The sequence below is a fragment of the Periplaneta americana genome, chromosome 6, assembly GCF_040183065.1.
Source record: "Periplaneta americana isolate PAMFEO1 chromosome 6, P.americana_PAMFEO1_priV1, whole genome shotgun sequence".
Taxonomy (NCBI): domain Eukaryota; kingdom Metazoa; phylum Arthropoda; class Insecta; order Blattodea; family Blattidae; genus Periplaneta; species Periplaneta americana.
In genome coordinates, this window is record NC_091122.1 from 165,550,334 (window position 1) to 165,572,263 (window position 21,930).

At 36.4% G+C, this 21,930-nt stretch overlaps 1 protein-coding gene across 1 annotated transcript in view; it reads right to left on the reverse strand.

The window, feature by feature from the left end:
• LOC138702011 (uncharacterized) overlaps nucleotides 1-19,795 on the reverse strand; it is a 51,765-nt gene extending 31,970 nt beyond the window's left edge. The window contains exons 1-2 of the mRNA XM_069829486.1: nucleotides 19,639-19,795; nucleotides 6,868-7,003 (exon numbers count right to left, since the gene is read on the reverse strand). Coding sequence (XP_069685587.1) covers nucleotides 6,868-7,000 — 133 coding nt within the window. The 5' untranslated portion in view covers nucleotides 7,001-7,003; nucleotides 19,639-19,795. The remainder of the gene's footprint in view (nucleotides 1-6,867; nucleotides 7,004-19,638) is intronic.
• Nucleotides 19,796-21,930: the final 2,135 nt, after the last annotated feature.

Consider the following 21,930-nt stretch of genomic DNA (forward strand, 5'->3'; position numbering starts at 1 on the left):
ATATATATATATATATATATATATATATATATATATATACCGTATTTTCTAATGTTCTATTTCATGACTACAGTTCTTTTATAATACTGCCAAATGAGTAGGCCTATCATTTATAGTTCTTCACAACTATATTCCAAAAGACACATACAAATAGTATTTCTTGTACTCGTACTGCAGCATTATTAACAGTCTTTATCTTTAGTCAAATTCGTGCATAACATGCCACATTATTGTACCAGAGCCGTAAAATATTACCATGACAACTAAAGTGTCATGATTTCTATTATGACGGCATAACTTTTGCCATAAAAACTTAACATTATGAAACGATTTGCCGTCAAATAATATTTAATACTTCACTGTTGTCATAGCAACCCATTCTTCATAGACCATGATATCCAACTATCTATCATTACAAAAATTTGATATGCTGTTCCTTATTGTTTTATAATGCTGTCTTATAATAGTACATTATGCAACGAGCCTATAATGGTAGTAATTAAGACGCGAGTATGTTTATGAAACGAGCGCAAACGAGTTTCATAATTTTCATACGAGCGTCTTAATTACCATTATAGTCAAGTTTCTTACGACTTTTTATGCTCGACCATATTTCTAACTTGAAATTATTCATAAGTATTCATGTTATTCTTATCTGACTGAGGAGCGGAACTGACCTTGTGCAATACCTCGTAAATTGTGAGATGTGCGCAGACGCGAAAGTATTGATTTTTTCCGAGAAACAAATGTTGACATTGACCGTGATATAATCTAGGGAGTAAAATAAACATTAATCTTGATGTAACCTTGAAATTGAATTAGACATTGAAAAACGAGATGACAAATTGAATTTATTTGAATATTATTTACAATTAACGCTAATTATTATAGTAACAGAACTAGTTGTCTTTCGATTGCATATCCGAGAATAATCGATACTTGCGCTTTCATATTGCTACAATGGTATTTTCTGATTGGTGGAACACCTGAACTTTAATGAATAGATGTACTTTAATGAGTTCCATTAAAGGGCTGCTACCAGGTGTATAATTACTACATTTCGGCATGGTCGAGCATAAAAAACCGTATGAAACATGTTTATAAGGTTGTAATAGTTATTGCATTATAAGCTAGTTTCAAAATACAGTATACTACTTTAATAAAGCAGATTGATTTCCCATGCCAAGTCGTTGGGTTTCCTCAAATAGAATTTAAGTGATAACGGGTACAATAATCATTAATATTCATTAGTGAATATTGATACAGGTGACAGGGCGTTAACTTGTGAATGAAGTACTCAGCTGTTCCTCTTTAAGCAATGCAGCCTTACTCTCGCACGAGACACATTGCTTCATGCGTTTGAAGACACGCGACTCTGTTGTGCAATTCTGTTCTTTCGTCCTGTTGGCGTCGAAAGTATTATTGCTAATAAATCAATGGATGGCTGGAAGAACGTGGTATGTCGCTTTTTTTCCATTGGCTGTAATTAATTGCTGATTAATGAATCATCAACATTTAAGCTCATCAAACCAAATTTTATGTTGCATATATTTGCATATTTCATAATATTTATATTACTGCGGCATATTTTCGCGTTCAAGGTCATTAAAGCTGATTTTATGTTGCATAGAAATGCGTAATCTGGATTCTTTAAATAAAAGCATCATATTATATTTTTCATTCAAATATCTTGGAGCAACAGTAACAAATATAAATGATACTCGGGAGGAAATTAAACACAGAAATAATATGAGAAATGTCTGTTATTATTCGGTTGAAAAGCTTTTATCATCCAGTCTGCTGTCAAAAAAGCTGAAAGTTAGAACTTATAAAACAGTTATATTACCGGTTGTTCTGTATGGCTGTGAAACTTGGACTCTCACTTTGAGAGAGGAACATAGGTTAAGGGTGTTTGAGAATAAGGTTCTTAGGAAAATACTTGGGGCTAAGAGGGATGAAGTTACAGGAGAATGGAGGAAGTTACACAACACAGAACTGCACGCATTGTATTCTTCACCTGACATAATTAGGAACTTTAAATCCAGACGTTTGACATGGGCAGGGCATGTATCACGTATGGGCGAATTCAGAAATGCATATAGACTGTTAGTTGGGAGGCCGGAGGGAAAAAGACCTTTAGGGAGGCCGAGACGTAGATGGGAAGATAATATTAAAGTGGATTTGAGAGAGGTGGGATATGATGATAGAGAATGGATTAATCTTGCTCAGGATAGGGGCCAATGGCGGGCTTATGTGAGGGTGGCAATGAACCTCCGGGTTCCTTAAAAGCCAGTAAGTAAGTATTATATTTTTCAAAACTGGTATTGAGTGAAATTGTTATAATTATTTTTACCAGAAAAGTATTGAAAGTTTCGCGGCTCACCTAGTGAATCTCACGGCACATTGGTATGCCTAAAGCAATAACGTCCTTGGAAATAGTAGGCATATCTTTAAATGTGGCGTTGCAAGTGTTTGAAGAAACAATGTACAGCCTAATGTCCCTGGTAGTGTGGGAGAAAATCTTAAGGATAAAAGAAGTTACACGAGAGAAAAATACCTTTGGGGAGGCCGAGACGTAGATGGGAGAATAATATTAAAATGGATTTGAGGGAGGTGGGATATGATGATAGAGACTGGATTAATCTTGCACAGGATAGGGATCGATGGCGGGCTTACGTGAGGGCGGCAATGAACCTGCGGGTTCCTTAAAAGCCATATGTAAGTAAATAACAATAAGTAAGGTATCAAACACTTCTGGATACGATCAAATATGCAAAATTAGAGATATTTTAATCGCAAAATCCTCCCTTAATCCCTGTGAATTATATTTTACTATGAAACAGTTAGAAGCATTTAAATATACCCCAGTAATGTCTTGTGACGTTGAGAGAACCTTTTCAAGATATAAATCCATCTTTAGGAACAATGGACACTCTGTATAATATTATCGTGAACTACAACCCTTTGCTTCTTTTGGACAGCTTCAACTTCTCAACAATAAATGCAAGTTTAATGTCATCTAGTTTGATCTATAATATTATTACATTACTTATTTATTAATACTACGAGTATATCAAAAATATAGAATTTTATTAGTGCATATTTATTAGCAGGGCTAGGATTTTGATGAAATTGCATCTTTTTCTCTAGTAAACCAGAAACATAACCGCTTTAGTATTTATATGTTATGTGATAAACTGAGTGTTTTAAGACATATTTGTTAGGGCATTTTTTTTTTTTTTTGCATTTTTGTCTGTTTCAACTCATAGGAGCATCTTTTGTTTTATTCGGTCATTTTTAGGCATTTTCATTTAATTTTGGCCATAAATCCCCGTTATTAATGTAAAATAATGTTTATTTCCTTTGAAATTTTCTTTACACATTTTGTCCATTAATACCCATTATTTTGTATAATATTTTAATCGTTTTTCTACACAAATATTGCCATTTTAACGTAGTACACCCCATGTAATGGATCAGTCCAACCACCCCTTCAATATAGACTCCTCTATACCTGCTAATTCCGGATAAGAGTGGCCTTGTGGCAGACTACATGGAAACTAAAAGTAAAGTAAATCCATGGCGCTACAGCCCATGAATGGCCAAGACCGACCAGCTGACCTCACGTCCACATGCCGAAGCAGAGGTGAACGATCATACATGGAAACTACATCAGGTAAAATACAATTAGTGTACTACTTAGAAAATAGTACATTATGCAACGAGCCTATAATGATAGTAATTAAGAATCGAGTATGGATATTTATGAAACGAGCGCAAGCGAGTTTCATAATTTTCATACGAGCTTCTTAATTACCATTATAGGCGAGTTTCATACGACTTTTTATGCTCGACCATATTTCTAACTTGAAATTACCGGTATTCAGATGTATACATTTTATTTGTAACTGACAAGATCGGAAGTGACCTTGTTCTAGGTAGTGAATTGTGAGATGTGCGCAGACGCGAAAGTATTGATTTTTTCTGACGAACAATAATGTCACTGACCTTGACGTAGTCCCGTTAAACTTGATAATATTATAATATTATAACCTTCATTATTGAATTCGACATTGAAAAACGAGATGACAAATTGAATTTATTTGAATATTATTTACAATTAACGCTAATTATTGTAGTAACAGAACATTACCTTCTGCGATAGTATTGGATTTCCAGCCTCCGTGACATTTCGCTAATTCTCTTTCCATTGCATATCCGAGAATAATCGATACTTGCGGTTTTATAACGGTACAAAGCTGACTTGTCATTGGCTGAACACATGTAAGCTGAGTTATCATTGGCTGAAGACCTGTACTTTAATGAGTAGGTGTACTTTAATGACATGCATTAAAGGACTGCTACCAGATGTATAATTAGTACATTTCGGCATGGTCGAGCATAAAATTATTTAAAATTTAATTTAATTACTACTCTAAATATAAACCAGTACAAAACCTCTTTTCCTACTAAGTCAATTATGTAAAATATCAATTTTTAGGGCATTTTAAGGGCATTATTTTTAAGATTTTTAGGTAATAAATGCATTGTTTTTAGGACGTTTTTTTCATGATTTATACGTCATCAAAATCCTAGCCCTATTTATTAGCATATTTTAAGGTTTTTAAAGGCATACTTCCATGCATATTTAGTAGGTTTTTAGGTCATGAACTTCCTGGCCCTAAGCATCACACACTTTGAAAAACATATACCGCAGTCTGCCGCAATTATCTTTAAACAGGAATAAAATTAAGACAATATTAATGTAACAAGCTACAATATGATTTCTATGTTTTCACGTTAAGGTTTTCAGACTACAAAGATACGATTAATTAACAGTGCAGCTCTTGTAAAACGGGGATTTACGAAAATCGAAAAAATCGAAAAATCGAAAGAGAATTGGGAGGACAAATTTAAAAGGTACGCAAAACGCGTCCTTGCAAGGGGTTAGGGCTGTACAAAACTAAATATGTGAGCTCCAATCCTGGTGGCCACTAGTCTCACTCCGGGTTACGCTGCTCCACTGAAGGAGCTCTAGAAAATTTTGAAGGGGAAGCCGAAATTGGACGTAACCTCTTAGGTACCACATACGCGAGGGGGACGGAGATTTGATCAAGTGATCACGGAACGGGGCGAGGAGGAGATGGCTGGTGTTTGCCGTTAGGATGGCAAGACGCTGTCATCTGTTGTTCGATGACAAGGCATGTGAAGCGCCGTGAAATCTAAATCTGCAATTTGAGAGGTTCCTGTCCTTTCAAACTTAGGGGATTTTCTTTACATGTGGCCTTATATAAACAGTGGATATGAGAATAAAAGTTTGTAGGTGTTCAATGACTCACTGTGGCACACTTCCGAGGTTAATTGAGAACAGTCACTGCGTATTCATAACCACAACTTACGTGATTGAATCATGGCAGAAATACCGCACATCTTCCGCACTGGCAAAACTTACCAAGTCATAGCAACAGTCATTCCATATGGTGTGCGGGAAATTACACTGTGGAACTATGTTAAGTGTTTTTGAACTAATGTAAGTTTAAGTATAATAAATAAAAGCAACCATACATGTGTGTGCTTTATGAGGTAACTCAAAGCAAAACCATAGTCCCAAGACTAAAATATTACTCGAAAACTAACAGAACACAAACAAACATGTGGTCAATACAACATAATTGTATTCTACATCGTACTAAAGGGAAACATAACAACAGCAGTTTTTTTTACTAAGATCCTGAAATTAGAAAGCAACGAGTCCAATACTTACTTACTTACTGGCTTTTAAGGAACCCGGAGGTTCATTGCCGCCCTCACATAAGCCCGCCTGAGCAAGATTAATCCAGTCTCTACCATCATATCCCACCTCCCTCAAATCCATTTTAATATTATCTTCCCATCTACGTCTCGGCCTCCCCAAAGGTCTTTTACCCTCCGGCCTCCCAACTAACACTCTATATGCATTTCTGGATTCCCCCATACGTGCTACATGCCCTGCCCATCTCAAACGTCTGGATTTAATGCTCCTAATTATGTCAGGTGAAGAATACAATGCGTGCAGCTCATCCCTCTTAGCCCCAAATATTTTCCTAAGAACCTTATTCTCAAACACCCTTACAATACAAAAACACCTTACAATACAAAAAAGAAAAATGTGTTTCTAAACGGACGAAATTCGATCTATTACACGTACTGGAAGGAAGAGCGTGAATAGAACAAATATCTCTACGAGTGAATTTACTGTCCGAAAATATCAAAGAGATAGTCTCGGGCAGCTTCATAACGGTCACCAGATCAAGATCAAAAAGTGTGCCAGCGGATCTCTCCAAATGGACAGCCCCGAATATATTATTTTAATACACAAGTGTGGACTGATTTTGTAACAGCCTTCATAATTCATGACGAGCGCTAACCCAAGTTCGAATTCCGGTGATGGCGTATTTGTTATGGAAAAAAAGCCAAGATTCTAGAAGGTTTTTCTCGGAATTCTCTTATTCTCCTTCATTATTCCACACGAGCATGGCTCATAGATGTCACTAGTGCTAGAAGCATAGACCTCTTAATTCGTCAGAGACTATCCAGAGTGCATCACAAGCGGTGGGTCTACATTAAACTCGTAATGAACATTAGTAATGATGGAGAATTGTTTAGCTTTCAAAAGGAAACGGAGCACCCGAAAAAATCACCTGTGTTGTTTGGACAATGGGCTTGATGGACAAAAGTTATAATTTTAGAATGGATCTACGGGATTTGAACCCGCGCACCATAGCTTAGTTCTGGGCCGATTACGACCTATTGAATGTTATGTGTAATAAAATGAATTACTCAAACTTAAGAAAATTAAGTGCAGTGGTTTCATTCTTCGATACGCACCCCTAAGGACATCGGCGGGGATGAGGCGCCGGAAGGTCTTGGGCCTTTCAGTGGCGGCAGCATCCTTCTTGTCTTCTGCTGCGGACAGCGCCACGGCCAAGACAGCCACAGACAAACACAGGAAGAACTTCATGGTCTGCAAACAAGCAATGCGATGTCAGTGTGTGCAAACAGAGGAGACAAGTTTGTACGGGGAATTCCTTGACCGAGAAAATCCACCTGATTCCAATACTAACGAGTCGCTTAGTGAAAGTGATTTCGGTAGGATGTTATTGTTTTCGGGAGCCTGAAGGACGACTATCCGAAAGTATAATGCTTCCTCTTGCCAGAAGGAAGAAGAAACTTACACTGAGAAAAAAAAAGTTACTCAATTTCCTATGCCAAGGAATTCCCTGTAGTACTGTACAAATAGGTTTCTTCCTGAAAATGAACTGGAAATAAGTATTTTCTAAAAATATGACTTAATGTTACAGTTTTAATATGTCTTATCTTCTATTTTAACTCTCGTATACACTCTACGTATCGCTTTCCATCCTCCGCCACAAGCAAGGATTTTGCAATCGAATCATAAGAATGTAGCCACAAGTCACGTTTAAAAAAATACCGCATAGATAATGCAACTGAAAGAGCTGGTGCAATAACAGCGTCAATAAAAAAATATCGCTCTTGAGAAAAATTAGATGGAAATTTTTTAATTTTTAGGAACAAAATCTTTACATTCGGTAACACATGATCTCATTTTAAGGGGTTATATATAAATAAAAATAGAGATTTTATAATGTATAATACCGGGTGTTTCAAAATGAATATCGGGGTTTTAAGGCTTTGTAGTATTTATTACATTTAATGTACAATTATAAATAATACATGAAATGAAAAAGCAGCTCAAACAGTTTTGTACGCACTGTCTCCTCTGCCTGCCGTTAGCGAGTTGAACGAGTGAGAGTCTTTCACGCGTAGCCCCAAGAAATCTGTTTGAAAGGCTAGTCGTGAATTAGCAATTCCAGCGACGTCTGTGTGGAGAATTTTAAGGAGACGCTTACAACTACGTCCCTATCGTTTGCAGTTGCTACAAGTTCTACAGCCTACAGACTACGGCTTACATGCCAACTTTGCAACTGCAATGTTGCAGCATGACGATGAAGATTTTCTGGATCTTGTCGTCTTCAGTATGAATCGACATTTCACCTAAATGGCTGTGTGAACACTCCCCTAAATTGAATTACAGAGTTTTTTCGCATGGCCTCCACGTTCACCAGACCTTACGCCATGCGATTTTTACCTTTGGGGATTCATAAAGGATCGTGTGTATGTACCTCAGCTACCAGCTGACCTACCAGACTTAAGACAGAGGATTGAAGCAGTTGTTGCAACAATTACTCCAGAGACACTGATCAAGATTTGGGAAGAACTCGCTTATCGACTCGATGTATGCCGTGTAACGAATGATGCTCACATTGAGCATTTATAGCAAACTGTTTGAGTTGTTCTTTAATTTGGTGTATTATTTATAACTGTATGTTAAATGTAATAAATACTACAAAGCCTTAAAACCCCTATATTCATTTTGAAACACCAGGTATTTAAGAATAGCTATCTATGCAATAACAGCGTTGACAGACTAACGCTCTTACTGCACTCAGCTCCTCAAATACAGATTAGCGACCATTTTATCAAAATTTAGTAATTCGGCTAAATTATATTGTCTTCGATTAGATTACTTCTTAAATATCAAAAACAGTTAATAAAATATCTGCTAGAGAGAGTGGGTGAAGGATGAATAATGCTGAAAATGATCAGGAAGAGGAAACGAAATTGGCTGGACCACTGGCTGAGAAGAAACAACCTACTGAAGGAAGCTCTGGAAGGAATGGTGAACGGGAGAAAATTTCGGGACAGAAGAATATATATGATAGGTAACATTACTATGATATATACATGTATGTGGAGTCAAAGAGGAAGGCGGAAAGAGGGAAGATTGAAGAATGCTTGATATGCAGTGAAAGACCTGCTCTTAGGTAGAAAACTATGATTAATAATAATAATAATAATAATAATAATAATAATAATAATAATAATAATAATAATAATAATATGTCAAATACCTGGGTATCGTTTTTGATCAGAATTTAAAATGGCCTCATCACATTACTTATCTTTGTAAGAGGCTTCGTAAAACAATTTATAAATTCGTTAATCTTCGATGCTACTTACCTATTAGAGTTCTACGAAATGTTTATTTGGCCATTATTCAGTCTAGCATTCAATATGGTATAATTGTTTGGGGTGGAAGTACAAAAATTAATCTTAGTCCGTTAAATTTACTACAAAAACGAATCCTAATTAAAATTTGTTTGAAGAAACGTTTCGATTATCCAACTAAATTAATTTATTCTGAATTTAATGTATTTCATATTGAACAAATTTATAAGTATACGCTGTTAAAATTTTATCATAAAAATCGTAATAAGTTTGTATTACAGACACACAATTATGACACAAGACGAAATATTAATTCAACATTAGTAGAACCTAAATGTCTCACATCTGCTGGTCTAAAGCATAGCATAAATTTTGGCCCTCGGTTGTACAATGCTTTAACTAAATTACACCCAGAACTTCTAACATGTAACCCACTAACATATAACGAGAAAATTAGAAACGTGTTAATATCTTCAATTTGATTAAATAAATTTATAGCCTATGTGTATGAATTAATCAACCTATATTATATTTGTATTCTATAATTTTGAAATATATATTAGTCCTACTTTTCACGTGCGATATTATTCTTCTCTAGTGTTAATATTATATTATATAATTCCATTGCCGCTGTAATTATATTTTAGTTCCTATTTTATTTTACTTATTTATTTATATTATTATTATTATTTTTTATTTTAATATTATATCTGAACTGCGACCGAGCACGAGCGCTGCTCATTCGGTCTCAAATTTTGTTAATACTACTGTATCTTCTTTTTATATTGCTTGTATTATTTTATTTGTATTTCTCGTTGTTTGTTTTGTAATTATATTTCTTTATTCTGTATGTTTGAATTTAAATAAATAAAAAATAAATAAATAAGATGGGCGATTTTAAATTATAAAAATTTGGAATATTGCAGAAAAACAGAATCTGTATTTGGTTGTTGTATGCCAATAACCATAAAATTAATCATTATTTGTCAAAATCAACAAAAAATAACCTTAACATTATTTAATGCTTATGTCAAAGTTTACACGAAATGCCCCTTTACTAAGGATGTGGACGGCTACTGTAGTGGCTAATTCAGTTACAGATCCTCGTACCCATTAGAAATAACAGCGGGAAACCACAATGATCTTCAGCCAGGATATCCGACTTTTCAATCGTAAACAAGAGCTAGAAATGAAAACTCTCCCGGAGAGCGTGTCTGGAATTACGTCTGTTTACTACAGCATCCTGCATTGTTATTTAACCACACACTGTTGAGTAGGAAATGTTATGAATGACGCCCGACGAAAAGACGTCATGATGCTTCGACCTACATTGCAGTGTGCAGGGATCCTGTGAAGTCCCAGCACAGAGTAGCGTTTCCAGCTGATCTATTTGCGTACCTTCCTAACAGCAGGCAGAGAGGATTTCCCCACTTCAACAATTTATCTTTAATTAGCCTCGCCGTTTAATATTGCTTTCTCCTTTCTTAGCGATATCATAGAGTTCTTCTGCACTTTCTCTCGTGTTGCCAAACACAAGCATACAAATGCTTGCAACATTTTGATAACACGAATGGGAGAGTTCGTTTCGTTAATGCAGTCCAATGTTTTGGCTCACCGCTGTGGTGTAACGGTTAGGATATATGACCGTGAAATGAGAGGCCAGGGTTCAAATCCTGATTGGGACAAGTTACCTAGTGAAGATTTTTTTCGAGGTTTTCCCTCAACCAAATGAAGCAGAATTTTAGAGTTTTGGACCTCGGACTCATTTCGCCATAATAATTACAATTCCCCTCTTTCATTATCATCATCACCATCATCATCATCTAAGTTTCTTTCCCTTATTGCAGGCTTGCTCCGATCTAGAGGTCCCGCGCCGTGGCGTCGTGGTCTAAGGCATCCCTCCCATGACTCGCGTTACGGAAAGCGCGCTGGTTCGAGTCCTCTTGGGGAAGAAATTTTCTCATGAAATTTCGGCCAGTGTTTTGGAGCGGTGCCCATCTACCATCGTGATGCACTTGGAAAGCTACGATAGGTAGCGAAATTCGGTTACGAAAGCCAGCTATAACGGCTGAGAGGATCATAGTACTAACCACACGATACCTCCATTCTTGTTGGATGATCGTCCACCTCTGCTTCTGCATGTGAACGTGAGATCAGCAGCCGGTTGGTCGGTGCGGGCCCTTAAAAGCCACCGAACTTGGACCAGTTGTATGTGGTCATTGGTTGCTGGTGGTAGTGTTATGTACCATGGACTCTCCCCTGAGCTCATGGCAGCTTGTGGGACTTAAGTTGAGGGACAGCGAAAATGTAAAGGAATTCTGTAGGCTGTAGGGCCGCAGGTGAATCTGTAGCAGGGCATGTACACCACTCCATTCCGGGTAGCACAATGGGTCCACTCAAGCGGCCTACGTGTGAGAGCAGTCTCCAGTCCAGTCCGTGCTCCTTGCATCAAGGAGACTAACAGGTAATCAATAGGCCAGTATTTTTATATCTCATGATTTTATCGACAATACTGATGATAATGTGATAGTCTTATGGCTTCATAATAGTGAAGTTTGAGGTTTTATTTCATGCAGTACAGACTACCCTAGGTTTTTAAATCAGATTCTTTTGAGAAGAATTCGAAGAAAATATATTCAAAATACCACATTTCCGTACTGGAAACTCCCTTTATCCTGAAAATGAATAATAATAATAATAATAATAATAATAATAATTATTATTATTATTATTATTATTATTATTATCGTTATCATTATTATATTATTATTATTATTATTATTATTATTATTATTATTATTATTATTATTATTACCATCATTATGTTATGTTACGGATTTATATTGTCCACAAAAAATCCATCGGTCAATTTCAAGCCTATTAACCATTACAGCAACGTAAACGTCTATGTATGTATGTATGTATGTATGTATGTATGTATGTATGTATGTACGTATGTATGTATGTATGTATGTATGTATGTATGTATGTAGGCGCATGTATGTATGTATGCAAGTGTGCCTTGGTGGCGCAGTCAGTACAGTGCTGTCCTTCTGTGCCCGAGGTTGCGGGTTCGATCCAGGCCCACGTCGATAACACTTAAGTGTCCTTAAATGTTACAGGCTCATGTCAGTAGATTTACCGACATGTAAAAGAACTCCTCCGGTACAAAATTTCGGCACACCGGCGACGCTGATATAACCTCGGCAGTTTCGAGCGTCGTTAAATAAACCATAATTTAATTAAGTTAATGACTATGTAATAAATGTATGTATGTATTTATTTTATTGGGTTATTTTACGACGCTGTATCAACATCTCAGGTTATTTAGCGTCTGAATGAAATGAAGGTGATAATGCCGGTGAAATGAATCCGGGGTCCAGCACCGAAAGTTACCCAGCATTTGCTCGTATTGGGTTGAGGTCGTATTGGGCTGAGGGAAAACCCCGGAAAAACCTCAACCAAGTAACTTGCCCCGAGCGGGATTCGAACCCGGGCCACTTGGTTTCGCGGCCAGACGGGCTGACCGTTACTCCACAGGTATAGACCATGTATGTATGTATGTATGTATGTATGTATGTATGTATGTATGTATGTACACACATTGAAGGAGGCGTAATATTTTATTTAGATTTCTCCGTAAGCAGAGGTGTTTTAAAACAAGTATTCTGGTGGAAGAGTTGTAATCAACTTGTCCTGAAAGCTGGATGCCGTTTGAAAGTAGAATCTTCTCGTCTAGTGTCTAGTGAATCAAAAAACAGGCTGACTTGCTGCAGTGAGGGATGCAACGCCTTTCATGTTGAGTAAGGGCATGTAAAGCAGCTTTCTCTGCAGGACGAGATCTCACCAGTTTGTGAAGGGGTTTTGGCAAGAAAACAGTGCACGCGATCTGATTGAAAAAAACCAGCAACAGCTCGTGCCACGAAAATACGGAGATCAGATTCCGGAGAAGAATTATATAAGGATCTGATATCGCGTGTTTGCACACGGAATTACGGACATTGCTTCGCGATAAAAGTATAAAAATATTCAAGTGGGAAATTTCACAAATGGTGTAATTAATTTCGCTATTAAAAGGAAGAAAGTCAAGTGAGTGTAACACTCGTAATGGTCCCAATGAATAGGTTTCCATTTTCTTCTTCTCTTTTCACTTTAAGACAAGAGTAAATCAAACCTTTGAAACTTGTGTTTCTGTTATTCTTTAGCAATGGAAAAAATAAAGTGTAAGCTGCTTCTCTGTCATACAGCTTTCTAGAATACGAAGCTTTCCATGGTATCGGAGTTTTGAAGGTTAATACTTCAATAGTTTTGTTGAAAATAAAATTCGGACGTCCAACATACTTTATAAGTGTATTTTTTATTATTATAATTTATTACATCATTTTTTCTGACAATGTAATTCTTATAAAACTTCTCATCAACTTCTATTGAAAACGCCGTCGTCTAATTTAAGAACGTCTAATCAAATACTTGGGGTGTACTATAAGCAATAACATAAGCTGCTGTCAGAAAGTCAAAGGGAGGATAGCAAGGAACCTTCCAATAGAAAAAGGAGCATCTTGTGTGGGCTCAAGAAAAAGAACTAAGGAAGAGACTAGTGAAATGCTTTGTGTGGAACTGCCGTTGTATGGAGCAGAAACATGTACATTACGACGAAGTGAAGAGAAACGACTGGAAGCATTTGAAACGTAGATGTGGAGAAGAATGGAGCATGTGGAATGGATAGACAGTATAAGAAAGAGTGAATGAAGAAAGAATAATGCTGAAACTGATCAGGAAGAGAAAAAGGAATTGACTGGACCAATGGAAGATTGGAGAATTCTGGGTTTTCAGTGACGGACGTAATGCCTAGCGGAATGTAGGTTTGTCTTTTATCATATAGGAATAATTTTATGTGACAAGCTACTGAACTTGAAAAAATGCTAAGATAAGAGACATTTACAAGTTTTGTATGATAAGGAGATTAATTTTCATAAAACAAAAAGCAAATACCCTACAAGTAAAATGGAAACATTAGGGATGTATGTAGAAAAGATCGAGGTTAACCCAAAGCAACTGAGTTCCTATTTGCTCATAGTACAAAACGTGAGAAAAACGAAGTTAACTGATTGACAACCACCACAAATCTTGCTCAGAGGTAACTAACTGGACTCGTGATTCAAGACTGTGCTCTGACGTCGGTTCGAATCCGACTTGAGGTAATTACACAGTTGTATTACCTGATATTTACCTTGCAGATCATAATACCTACAGCGAATCCAAAATAAAATTATATCTTATAATTCTATAATAATCTGACAGTTGCATCAGCGTTATCAAGTAACCAATATTACAGAAAAAAACTACTTTAAGTGCATTGCATATTAGATATTTTGTTAAAGACGAAGGTTTCACAAACAGCAAAAGGGTAATTTTGTAATCACGTGTTATCAACAGTAATCTCACTAGAGGTTTTGATTTATCTAGAGAAAATCAAAACTCTAGTGGGATTTAATTGACTATTACACGATTAGAAGAAAGTATATAAAGATTAGAAGTAACGAAGTACTCCAATACAATAAAATATTAATTGACTTACGAAAATACAACTGTCTTCAAATGTATGATTGTACCATCTCTACATTACAAATATTACGCTAGATGGCAATAGTGTGTTATGTTTAGCTGTTTTTTTGTTATCAGTTGTGCCTACTATGGAATCTTCATTGAACTCTGTGGACAGGTACTAGTCAAGAAGGCTTTATTGATTCAGTTTCATTTTTATTAAAACAGTTGCATTCCACTTCAATTATCCGAATTACAATAATCAACGTCACTTGATAGATGATTTTCAATAAATCTTAGTATTAAACAATCTCTGATACGTGACTATTCATATTATCATATAGCAGAAGCTATAACATAACCTAACTAATATAAACAAGTGTTAGAAAAGTTTTAATTAGGGATGATGAAATAAACAAGAAAAGTTTTAATTAACGATCATGAAATAAAAAATAAACATTAATTAATAATTTTAAAAGGAACAATTACTGAAAGTACAATTTTCAAATTTTAATGTTTTAGTGGTTGGTGGTTCAGTTGATGTTATATTAGACGTGTACGTAAAAGAAGTGGAACTCGTTGATGTACATGGTGTATTCCTCAACTTATTCAGGATTTCCGAATGGTGCTCTTCATTTATTTGTAAATAGGATTTCAGGGAAGATGCATAGCTATGAACCAGTGATCTTTATTAAATTCTTGTTCTTGAATGCCAATGCGAGTCATATTTGAAACTGCAGTGCATCGACTGGAGTGGTTTGTAATTTTCTGTGGTTTTGACGTCCAGACCAGTGCAGTTTGAAATGTTGGCAAACAAAGAAACAAATGCTAGGGACGCGATAAAATTGTGCGATAAACATCCATGATTGGTTGAAAGACGTTCTTTCGTACCGTTTTATTGGTCAAAAGTAGTATGACGTAGTAAAAATGTAATAGTCTATACAATATATAGCGCTATTACAGTAAAATCTGTCTCTCATGCCTCCCTTGGCCAAAACTTAAAAAGAAAACTTCTGAAGTTGCTGTGGAAAATAATTACAAGCAATTTCTTGGAACAAAGGCAGTTTATTTCTCGTTTTTAACGCCTCTATATTTTTCTACACTCTCGTAAATCATCTAAATTCAGAGTTATAAGAAATAAGCAATTATTTACGATCAGGATTCGTGTAATCTGAATATATTCTACACAGTAATCTTCGTATTTATCGACATTTTAATAATCGGTCACGCACAGCGTACCTTGCGGCTGAGAAAGTATGATTTCCAAATTATCTGTGCATCTTTATCCGATCATCTGATTATCCTTTCTATGTTCTGTTACTTCTCAACAGATCTCATTTTCTCTGACGGCCTTACCTACTCATTCAATTAATCATGCCAGGTGTGTACTGACAGCGTTCTAGATACGAACGCGGACAACTTTCATAAGACTAGCAAGACTGGATCTGAAACCAGCGCGCTGCGAAACTCGTTCTGAACAATGGGTGGTGATTCACTGTTCTTCGAAAGTGAAAACCTGTACGATATTGGTTCAATCTTAGGAATCTCTAATAAGTCATCAGCAGAACCAACACTTTTATTAAACAATGTAGTGCATTACGTAACATCAAAGTTAATTAACACGTCAGTGAAAGAGTGTTGTGTTTCTAAGCCAGGGGGCCAGGTTCAAATCCTGCTCTACCTTGAATTTATTACTGTACTTGTTTTGGGCAATCCAGTGCTTCAGGCAACAGAGGGGATTTCCCCGAGTACTCCGGTATACCTGTGATATCTTAACAAATCACCATCATCATCATCATCATCATCATCATCATCATGAACCGGATTTTTATGTAATATCAACGTGTGAAATATATACATATTTATGTAAGGAAAATAAGCTGAATATGTACCAAAATATGTAAAATCATGAAAATATTTAATATCAATATCTGCGCTGGTTTGTATTGTTAAGCCCAGATATTTGTAGTCAGGTACAATTTTTAATTTTCTGTTCTTCATGACGATTTTTACTGTTTCTGGTGCTCTTCCGCCGTTTCTGAGTAACACCATTTCTGTCTTGTCCATATTTATATCAAATTTGTTTCTATTGCACCATTTTATCATGATGTTTACTGTTTCTTGTAACTTTGTACGGTCTTTAGACCCTACTACTATGTCGTCCGCTTATGCGTATGAGATTATTCCCTTCTTGATTTTTACAATACAAAGTAGTTGTATGAGAAAGGTTGCCTTTGTTCACTCATATTTACAGTGGGCGGTAAGGGCTGAGTGCCTCTTTTACTTCCTGGAACTAAGATGTTATGTTTCGTCCCGAAATATATTCTTTCTCGGGAAGGTAAAAAGGCTTTTTAAAGCTGTGTATTTCAAATTGTAAACTTCCCCAGCAGAAGTTTTCTTTTTCCTTTTAATGAAGTAAAAATGAATAAAACCCCTAAATATGTAGATTTATGTAATACCAAGCCTATATATTAACAGCAGGCTTGTTCACATAGCCGCTTTGATGAAAGTTACCCAGCATTTGCTCATATTGGGTTGAGGGAAAACCCCGGAAAAAACCTCAACCAGGTAACTTGGCCCGACCGATAATCGAACCCGGGCCAGCTGGTTTCGCGGCTAGACGCGCTAACCGTTACTCCACAGGTGTGGACTATGCGGTTATACGTACAAATTATTCAAGATCAATAATTCATTGGCCGGATGATGTTATGTAAAAATTTAGCAGATAGTTTCTTTTTTCTTTCTACTAATGGCGGGTACTTGACTTTTCGTCATTCACCCATATGAAGCCAGTTGTGTAGAGTACACAAATTTATCAACAGAGTCGCAACTATATAGATATTGATATAAAATGTTGGAAATTGAACCTCCACTTCTTTCTGGCAAGATTAAGCTTTTCTGAAAGAGCCGTAACTGAATTTTGTAACTGGCGGAAGCTAATAAATATTAAGGACAGTGAAAAGAGTAACTGGGAGAAAACAGAACATTGACACTTGCACGTAAGCAAGCGAAAGGACTGCTCACAAAAGAATTACGAGAGAAGTGAAACAAGACAGGCGTCGCTGTTGGCTACGTGCAAAACACACAACACTATAATTTGTTAGAGACTGGTGAAACATTTCATGCATTCAAACAACGACTTTACTTAAAATAATAATGAAAAAGAAGACAGAGAAAACAATAATAAATAAACACAAGAAAGGAGATAACTTAAAATTAAAGTGAACCTAGTTCCATGAAGTATAGTTTCATTAAATGTTTGCCAAAAATTTGTCAGTAATGAAAAATATTCAGAGTTTCAAAATATAATTTCTGTATTATATCTTGTGTCACTATAATTCTTAGAAAGCGCCCTATTAAACTCAACAGATAATCCAAAATGCGCGTCTGCTGTCAAAATTATGAAGGTAATGAAATCACGGCAATTTAGATTCCGTACAAGTTTTCTAATTCATTTTTCCCCCCAATGGCAGGGTCCTTAACTTGTCATTATTCGTCCCGACTGTACAAACGTGGCTCATAGATGTCGCTAGTGCTGAGAAGCGTCTATCACTTAGTTCGGCAGAGACTATGCAGAGTGCACCACAGGTGGTGGGTCTACATTACATAAAAGCAATTTTAGTTCTCTTCGAGCAGTACCATTTTGTGTTGTAATAATTTAGGAAATCGTACTTCTAAAATTAACATATAATCGTCAATCCAAAATCTGCAGTGCTTCGGAAAAGTGACATAAGTCAGTTTCCACAAACCTTTTTTGATAATTTATTGACAACTTACACTGGTCTATGTCGATTTTATTTTTTTCTGTATGAATTATTGTAATGAGAGGAATACTTATGTATTTTGTTCCAAGCGAACAAATGTTCCGTAAGTTGTCAATAAATTATCAAAAAAGGTTTGTGGAAACTGACTTGGTCACTTTTTCCGAGCACTACAGAAATGTACACTTACTTTTAAAACTATGAATATCAATAGAATTGTGGTAGTTTAGACCTTCTACATCCTTTCAAATTAAATATAGTCCATAAATACCAGTCTCTCCAGTTTTCATACAAATGAAACGGTAACCAATTTCACTAATCTACAATGAAACCATCGGAAGAATTTAGAACCATTTTTTTTTTTGTTTCAATAAATAGGGATATATTTTACTCATGGTATCAAACATTCCCATAAAATGTTGTATAGCTACAATTTTATCTTACCGTTACCTCAAAATATTCTACGATATTCAAAGTACTACACAATGTTAATACGAATATAAGTTTGTGTTGATATTAAAATTAAGGACTGCAAGAAATATTAAAGTACTAACAATTTATTTATATTTTAAAGCCGAATAATTTTATTAGAATGTTTGACGACGTTAGACAGTAGAAACTGGACCTTAGCCAATTTCTGTATGTCATTAAATAGAAAAAATAAAACTATCATAAGAGTTTTTAGGCTTCCGCGGTGAATCTGTCCAAAGTAAACTTTATGGTATTCCACTGTGATCTACAACTTAACATTTCTAACGTTTAGAAACTGCATACAGGTCCTATCATCGGGACAAATTATTAGATATGACCTGAAGAGTCGCCTAGTCTGTTGGACTCCAAACAACAGAGCTCAGAGAAAGACTTTTCAAGTCGTACCTATTTAGTCCTGATGTTGGAACCTGTATGCATTTCTGGAACGTTGGAAGTAAGTTCTAGGGCACGATGAAATATCCAAAGTCTACTTCTGAAAATTCTGTCTTCATTTCAGAACAACACACTCTCGCCCACAAACTCTCGAGGAAAATTTTCGTCTCTTTTAACTTTTTACAAGACGAACAAAAAACGATTTCTTGTAACGTACCACAACTCAAGAAACAAGAAACAATCGATATTCCCACTCGTGTATGACCGCCGTCACAACAATGTATCACAGAATTCACTAAGTCCACTCTTGCACTGAAGACGTCCGGAGATTCAAACGCTGGAGTAAGAAAATATCACTTGATCAGTTAATCATTTAAAAAGAAGGATTTTTTTTTCTTACCGGTCGTGGAGGTAAAAGCTGCTACAGCAACTTGAAAGCCGAGGTTTTCACTTTGGTAGTTCGTGAAAGACTGAATCGGCTATCAAGTTGGCACGCCCTTTTATATACAATCTGCTGCACCGAAAGAGAGGAGGGGAACACGGGAAAAGCAGGTTACCCCCAGTAGTCACCGCCGACACATAGGTGAGTTACTTCCATCTCTCTTCCCTCCTCCACCATCAGTTTTCGTCTTTCTTTTGTTTCTGTGCAACCAACTTCGAAGTGGAAAGCATTCTCTAGTTTCATCTTCCTGTCATTCGATGGAGTCTACAAGAGTGGACAGCTGGACCCAGTCGCCATGAAGAGCAGGGGAAATGGCCGCGGGGAAAAGAGAATCTTCACCGTGACGGACGGGATTTTCACTAGCCCCGCGCGGCACTTTCAACACACTGGAGCCTATATATTAACAGCAGGCTTGTTTACATAGCCGCTTTGATGAATCAAGTGCCATTATATTAAAAATCTCGGGAGAGATCTGCATTGACGTAGCGTAGTCGAACGCGTAATAAATAAAGATGCCGTAAACACTATCATCATCACCAAGCTGCGGATTTTTAGGCACTAAAAAAGTTGAAATAGGCAGATAAAATAGGCATTCAAAATTCTAAAATAGGCATTTAAAAAGCCACTGACAAATTTCTAATTCTCAACGGCTAAAGACTGGTTCACAATAAACCGGAAACGAGAATCGGAACGAAAACGAAAACGAAAACGGTAAAATTGTTAAAATGTGTACATTTAAATGTGAGCATTCACAATTAACGAAAAGCTTGCCGGAGCCCAGGATCGGGAACGGAGAGTTGGCCAACTTTCAACTTTGGCGTTTACGTTTCCGATCACAGCCCACTAGATTCATTCTATTGCCATCTAAAAGCTATTTTGTCGTCATATATTTTGTAGCAAGAAGACCGTGACATAACCTATGCATTATTTTGTTCTGTTCTGTGCTGTGCATCATGGAGCAAGTTTTATTTGATGAGATTCTAATATTGAGTTTTGAGGAAGATCCTCACGTTTACGATAAGCGGCGCGCCTCGTATAAAGATGAGAAAATGAAGGAGAATACGTGGCTTTCAATAGCTGCATCTTTGAACACCGATCGTAAGTGAATCATATTTTATTACTGTATTGGTTGTATTACACACTACATATTCATGCTTCAATTCAATAACTACTGTTGTGTTCATTTTTGTTCTATTACAAATGTTTCTTCTCTAATTATTTTACGTTATGGTAGACTTAAAATAAGTTGTGATAATAAAGATGCATGGGCATATTTATAGTACCGTACTTAATGAAATGTTTCAGTTGAAATTTCGAAGTTGGTTAACCTGTGCTTATGTTGGCTGCCTTGTGCTCATGAGAGAACGTCATTAGTCCATTATACACTAATAATATCAGAATGCGTAATATCGACTTTACATATCATTATTGACATGCATATCGATATGCATTTCATTTTCATATTCACGTCCTCTGCTTCTCGTTTTCATTCTGGTTCTCGTTCCCGGTTTATTGTGAACCAGCCTTAACACGACCATAGCGTAGCATTATACACTAGTTTCTATAGGAATGTCATTATGGCAGTGAACAATTAAATATTCGTTCAAATGTTGTAATGAGAACTGATGTCTATTGTCTGTAAGAATGTTCTTAAATTGGGAGAAACTCCCTTCCACTTCACATGATGATGACTTTTGCTTCGGTATACTTCACGTATTACAGCAGAAAACTCAACTCCATACTCAATTCACAAACTCACAAAACGGATACACAGTTTGAAACAATTACCCTAGTCAACTACCACAAGTCCACACCTGTGGAGTAACGGTCAGCGTGTCTGGCCGGGAAACCAGGTGGCCCGGGTCCGAATCCCGGTCGGGGCAAGTTACCTGGCTGAGGTTTTTTCCGGGGTTTTCCCTCCACCCAATACGAGCAAATGCTGGGTAACTTTCGGTGCTGGACCCTGGACTCATTTCACCGGCATTATCACCTTCATTTCATTCAGACGCTAAATAACCTCAGATGTTGATACAGCGTCGTAAAATAACACAATTAAAAAAAACTACCACAATGATTCATGCGACTTTCGAAATACATTTTTTTCTTATGGCTTTTAGAGAACCCGCAGGTTCATTGTCCCTATCCTGAGCAAGATTAAACCAATCTCTACCATCATAATATCCCACCTGCCTCAAATCCACTTTAAAATTATCCTCCTTTATATGTCTCGGCCTCCCCAAAGATCTTTTT